General features: G+C 41.2%; 1 protein-coding gene across 2 annotated transcripts; it reads left to right on the forward strand.

Annotated features, from left to right (window-relative positions):
- The first annotated feature begins 1,164 nt into the window (after positions 1-1,164).
- On the forward strand, positions 1,165-5,516 carry copz1 (COPI coat complex subunit zeta 1). 2 transcript variants are annotated; one of them, XR_013844520.1, is made up of 9 exons: positions 1,165-1,239; positions 1,721-1,789; positions 2,063-2,144; positions 2,247-2,338; positions 2,887-2,942; positions 3,048-3,125; positions 3,219-3,270; positions 4,055-4,108; positions 4,839-4,889. XR_013844520.1 is itself a non-coding variant. In XM_080014560.1 (9 exons), exons 1-9 carry the CDS (start codon positions 1,222-1,224, stop codon positions 4,884-4,886), a joined length of 534 nt encoding a protein of 177 aa, XP_079870686.1. In that variant the 5' UTR covers positions 1,165-1,221; the 3' UTR covers positions 4,887-5,516. The 2 variants fall into 2 exon arrangements, 1 of the variants encoding a protein (XP_079870686.1); XM_080014560.1 differs by having other exon boundaries at positions 4,070-4,108; positions 4,839-5,516.
- The last annotated feature ends 1,351 nt before the right edge of the window (positions 5,517-6,867 follow it).

Here is a 6,867-nt window from a genome sequence, read left to right on the forward strand (position 1 = left end):
CCTGAACCATTTTGGAATAAAAGACGGTTTCTGTGGGGGATTTAACTGTAATGTTGGTATGTTTTGATGCATGGATGCAGCCCCTGCACAACCTCCAATTCATGCACTGCTGCCTCACAGCAAGAAGGTCCTGGGTTCGATTCCCGCCTGGGGCGCTGTTGGCACCGTGCTCCGGCGGGTTGTCTCCCAAATAGGAGCCTTTCTGTGTGGAGTTTGCATGTTCTCCCCGTGCTCACGTGGGGTTTCCTCCACCTCACGTCAGTAAGGACCCCCACCAAAAACATGCACCCATCATCGTCTGACCAGCGATGGACACTTATCACCTGGTCCCCGGGCGCGTCCACGTATGCTGCCCACTGCTCCTGGCTGTGGCCCCGGAGGAAGGACAAGCCAGGATGGGTCAAAAGCAGAGGATCCATTTCACCGGCCACCATCCAAAGCATGTGCATGTGTGTGCGTGTGCAAGCATGTGTTGTAGTGTGGTGTGTTGCGTGACGAATAAAGACTGTTTGTTTTGTTTTTGTCATATGGGGATTACAAATCTACCCGTTACAACTTTTTGCATTCAATTTAAATCAACTCGAAATCATTTAGATTTATTTGATCGTAAGTAATTCATGACAGAATAAACGGCCATCTCAATAAATCATTACCTAAATAAATCATTATCTACATAAATAAACAAACAAATAAATAAAGAAATACACACGCAAACAAGCCAATAACATAAATACACAAACAAACAAATAACTATCGAAACAAACAAATAAACAAACAAATCAATAAATAAATACATATAACGTGATGTATCAAACGCAAGTCTGTTTTCACAAGGTAGTAAACATTTGTTTTAGGGAAAAAAAAAAGAAGAAAAAAAAAGTCCAGCCAATGCATTATATTAATTACTTCCCGAAGTTAAAATAAATGTACTTTTATCTGGGACACTAAACTATTTCTTTGCCACGCCTGTCTGGTGTGGTAAGAAACTGTCGTGGCGGTGAAGTCAAGTGGGGGAGAAAAATCGGGGAACCAAACGGAAATATTTACAACCTTAAAGCTGAGTGGACGTGGATTTCCAGCTCGGAATCCTCCGAGTTCCCACCTCTTCCATCGGACTTGAACGCCGCTTTAGCCAATGGCAGAGCGTCGCGTTAGTTACACGCATCACTCGAAGGGCAGGTAGCCTGTTTAGCTAGCGACAGTTCACTTACTAGGAATAAGATGGACTCTCCCATACTGGTAAACACAAGACTTTCGACAGATATTGTTAACACGCAACCGTATATGTATTATCGGTTTGTCGACATGTTTACATTTCGTAATCAAACGGCCATTATTTTCGAAAGTAGTAGTTCAGTCCACGGGCAGTATGCTAGCTCGCGAGCTAACGTTAGCGTTGTAAGCTAACAGGGAGTGATGTGGAGCTGGTGTGAAACATCTTATCTTGCTTTCATGGTTTAGCCTGTTATGTTGCCTTTTTAACCGAGGTAGCTGACAATGGTGTTATACTGACAATCACGCAGTAGTGTCACAATAGCGTGTTAACAACTTGAACTTCACACATTCTAATCATTTAGCGATAACATCGTCATAATTTAGACTTCCTCGCCCGTTGTTATCCGTGTCGGCATTAATATGTTGTGTTATAAGCGGTGGCTAAATTGTGCTACGCGTGAATAAATTAAAGAGAAAAACGTTTTCCTCATCGCCTTCTCACCAGGAACCGTCCCTGTACACCGTCAAAGCAGTTCTCATTCTGGACAACGACGGAGACAGGTTATATGCTAAGGTCGGATATTATACTAATGAACAGATGGATGATCTGTTGTTCAGTTTCATACCGTGTTTCCTTTCATACGGTAGTAAAATAAGTAACTCAGACCTTTTTATGTAATTTAAAAATACACCTGTTAAAAGTGAAAGTACCACTTTGACGTTTCTACTTTCTACTAAAAGTTACTTCCTGCCCTTAAATGTAATTACAAGTATTAAAAGTTGAAGTACATGTCATGTCCCTGTGGGGTTCCGTGTGCTTTAATATCTCTATTTGATGCGATTACAGTATTATGACGACACATATCCCACAGTGAAGGAACAGAAGGCCTTTGAGAGCAACATTTTCAACAAGACACACAGGACTGACAGTAAGAGCAGCATTCTCCAAGTGTTTGAAAGGGAAAACAGCGCGACAGCAGCACCTTTTACCGCTACTTTATAATTGTTGTCCTTCTCTGTTCTTATTCCAGGTGAGATTGCGTTATTGGAAGGCCTCACGGTTGTCTACAAGAGCAACATTGACCTCTTCTTTTATGTGATTGGAAGTTCGCATGAAAATGAGGTGCGCTTTACCCAAGTATTTGGGGGGGGGGGGTGTAAAGATATTATTTAAGTTTTAACCTATATATACTAAATGGATGGCAAAACTCAATATCACGTTTCCTTGCTCTGGAGACCTCATCCATTCATTTCACTTTTGGGAGTAGGGCATTTTGAACAAGTCAAAAATATCTAATTTCCATGTTTAGTTTTGCTGCTGAGTCTTAATTGTTTCCAATATCTGCATCTGTATAGTTCACAAATGAGCTGCATGGTCAGAATGAATAAATTATCTTGCACACGCACCTTTTTTCTCTACTCTTTTTAGTGATCTTCTTCCTCCCCACCCAATGAAACTCGCACAGCTTAGTATTTGCTCAACAAGTCTGGCCAATCCAACATCCAGTTTGTCTTGTAATGACTAGATCAGCATTAGTTAATTCTGTTTCAAATTCTCTCTCACGCGCCTTGTTTATGATGTAAGAACTTGGAAGTCTGATCCTACTTTTTTGCTGATAAGAGACTCATGAAGCCTATGAATAAATTATTTATTTTTTGTATTTTTACTAGCTCATGTTGATGGCTGTTCTTAATTGCCTGTTTGACTCGCTCAGCCAGATGTTGAGGTGAGTTGTCCAGCTTTAAGAAAAACACATTCGTTTATCAACTCTTTTTTTTCCAAAATGTTCAATATTGTTTGTTTATTCATTGATTATTTCCTCACTTTGCAGAAAGAACGTTGAGAGGAGAGCTCTGCTGGAGAACATGGAAGGTCTCTTCCTGGCTGTGGATGAAATCGTAGATGGGGGGTAAGCTAGATTTGATGGCTCTAATTAGTTCATGTTTGCACGTTTCTTACGGGAAACCTAAAACGGACCTGTCTGGTTTCCTGCCACCAACAGGGTGATTTTGGAGAGTGACCCTCAGCAAGTGGTCCACCGTGTGGCGCTCAGAGTAAGCTAAACCCTATCCCTTAACCTACTCTCTCCTCTCTCAGTCAAAAACAAACTGGGCTATGTTTCCATTCTGTCTTTTCATAAACCATCTTCTTTAAAAGATAGGGTCCCAATTTTTCAACCCAGGTCTTACTCGGAATTTGGTTCCCATCATTTTAAACGTGTTCATAGGACAACCTCGCCGAACGTTTTACTATTGAGAAACTTACCACTCTGCTGCAGCTTCTCACTGTGCTTAAGCGCAGTCCAATGGGGAAAAAATAAATAATATTTTATACCAAATCAACAAACGGGACATTTGATCAGGTTTTTCAGGGATATATTGACTCTTTTGCACTTGTGAAAATAATTTATTTTCATCTCTTCATCCACACTAACAGTAGAGATTAAAAATAGGAAGTTTTCTACTGGGAACCTGCTGTATCAACCCTACACGCTTTGGGTATACTGCGGCAATTATGAAAAGTAGTTTATACGCTCGACTAAAATACGTCTTTTCTCGTTCTCTAAAAGGAGATTTTAACATTCTTTCAACCCTTAAACTGCTGCAGCAGAATGGTCAGTTTCTCAACTGCAAAGCATTCAAAGAGGTTGTGCTATGAAAAGTTATAAATGAAACAGCTTTTTTATTGAGGCTTGCTTTGGAAAAATAGTGAACCTATCCTCCTTTAATCAGGTATTGTCATTATGTCTTTGTCGTTGTACTCTACATAAAAACAGTGAAGAGGTTGTAAAAGACCTAGTAAAAAGTATAAATGCTTTATCTTGTCATAAACGCACAGTGATCCTCTCTGCAGGGGGATGATGTGCCTTTGACAGAGCAGACAGTCACCCAGGTAAGCCAACGCCTACCTGGCCGGCTCTTATCTATGTGGTTAACCGTTAACGCTCCATTAGTTTATTAGCTCCAGAAACTTTTAATGTGGACGCTGTAGTTACAAGGACATTGTTACGGCAAACACACACTACTTCCACTCTGTAACTCACCCCTTCATCGGACCACGCTGCAATCTTCTATACATGTATAAATTATTACTAATTATTTTGGTGCTGAGGTGGTTAGTCGCCAGCAGTGGTTCCTGTCCTTTAGTTCCCAGGTGTGTGTGTGTGTGTGTGTGTGTGTGTGTGTGTGTGTGTGTGTGTGTGTGTGTGTGTGTGTGTGTGTGTGTGTGTGTGTGTGTGTGTGTGTGTGTGTGTGTGTGTGTGTGTGTGCGCGCGCGTGCACGAGAGATCCTCCTGATTAATGTTCTCATTTAAGAGGCCTGTGACAGGCTACCGCTATTCCTCCTCTGTCCAAGATTAATGGCTGTCCCCCTTCCCCCTGTTTTATGGTTATGGTTTTTCTTTCATTCAACAAATTAAGATGATTAATTCAATCTAGAATTTTTCTCTACATGTACATCACTCATTCACCCTTCATTGTTCATTTATGAATATACAGTCTATGAAACTTCCTGAAAGGAGCAAGGTAAAATGTTGAGTCCTGGGTACCGCACTGGAGACGGAAAGTATTTGTTTGTGATTGTTTGAAGAATTTGATCGCTCAAAGCCAGTTCTTCTTCACAGGTTCTGCAGTCTGCCAAAGAACAGATCAAATGGTCCCTTCTTCGATAAAAACACGCTCTTGACATCTGTCAGCTAAGAGCCCCCCCTCCATGGCACTGTTCCACACTCCCCCTTTGCCCTGATTCCTTCTCCTCTTTTGCGGTCCAACCTGTTCAGGACCGCCCTTCATCCAGCTGAACGCCACTGAATTTCTTCTTTTAAACAAAATGTTCAATCCTTCAGTTTTTGTGTCCCATATATATATGATGTCATCGCAAGGAAGATAAGTATATTTTATGAGATGATGTTGTGGTTCAACATTCCGACTCCAGGGTCTGCCTTTTTTTCTTTTTTTTTTTCCTTTTTATTCTTTAAAGTACCTCAATATTAAATGATTAACATCTGTGACTGCAGAACATTCGAAAGGCCTATCTACCTAGGATGACATGCCACATCTTTTTCTGGTAAAGAAAGGAAGGAAGATGTGCATTTGACAGCACCCTGTCTTCCCTCTACAACTTACGAGAGTAATTCATGGCACTGATTATGTTAACTCATTTATGTAAATGCTGTGGTATGTGCAGTACTGTGTGTTTACCGCATGCAGTGCTTGTATGTATTTGTGAAGGTATGTTGTCTTGATTTTCCAGAGATTGTCCATCACATGGGTCTTATAATAAAAGCAATTGTTGACATAAATTCTTGGAAGACTAAGATGTTAACAACAACCCGGTTATTTAGTTCTTTCCACCGATCCACTCCATTGCCATTTGTCTGAATGAATATATGGAATATTCTTGCACCAGATTTTCAGTCACGTTCAGTTCATGATTTGCTGTCAAAGCTTGTACCAAGATATTTAATCATAAAGTGCATCACCGTATTTAAGATTTTAGGGCCAAATGTTTCATTTTCCCAGTGATTCAATGCCAAACCATGTGCTCTTTGTTCTTGGAGAGCGCGGATAAGAAGGTACCGTCGTCTAGAACGAGAGCGCCATCTCCTGGTTGATGCAGCGAGGTGCAACAAGGAGGTACACTGATAAGACAACATAGATATCAGTGTTTAGTGTGCATCATTTAATAGATGCTCACACTTGGCAGATAATGTGAAGGTGAGCAGAAAGGGGTTGCGATTTATTTCCCCTTTGAAGAGAGGCCACGTGCGCATCATGGGTCGTGTACTTCCACATAACCACTGCCCACAACTCTCTCTCACACACACACACACACACACACACACACACACACACACACACACACACCTTGAAGGCTCATTTTAATGCAAATGAAGGATACCCTCTGGAGAGATATAGATGTGAGAGTAGGCTCTACATCATGGAGGTTCCTGTTGCATATTGCAGGAGAGGAGTTGATCTATCTACGTTCTCCCATCTTTGCACCTCCATTTGTTCTCATGTTGACCTCCTTGAAGGCATTTGTTGCAAGCTGAGATTTGTGCTGTGTTGCGCAAGAGACAGATTCACCGTGCCTAATGTGAACCACACAGGGGCTTCCAGGAATTGTTTGGGCCAAAAGCTCCAGCCTAGTGTTTTCCCCTCGTGAACACTCCCTCTTCCTCAGATGGCTCATCTATGGAACTATGTCTGCATGCTTTGCCTTATCTGTCAGCCGTGGTCAGTAGCCCCCTATCCATTGTCCTTTGAATAATCTTAAACAATTCTTACACTTTCCCCATTTGTTTATATGTAATAATTTTACAAACATATCAAAGGCAGAGGCATAAAATGGGAATACACTTTAATCTGTCTACATCCCGCAATGGTTTAAAGATGAAGATCACACACAAGGTCCGAGTAAGGTTGTCTTTATGAAAAAGGGGGATTTAGTATAGGGATTATGGTCAATGAAACTGTTATAGGCGCTGACCTGCAGACCTCGGTATTGCTCCAGCTATATTCAGATTGTGCATCTGTGTCTTTATTGCTGAGATAGCACAAATCGAGGCTGTATTGGTGCTTTGTGTTTTACAATAGAAAATGAGAGAAAAGGTTGTCATTATAAACTGAGTCCATTATCACACCAGCTTA

This window comes from Zeus faber (assembly GCF_960531495.2).
Source record: "Zeus faber genome assembly, chromosome: 15".
In the NCBI taxonomy this organism is placed as follows: domain Eukaryota; kingdom Metazoa; phylum Chordata; class Actinopteri; order Zeiformes; family Zeidae; genus Zeus; species Zeus faber.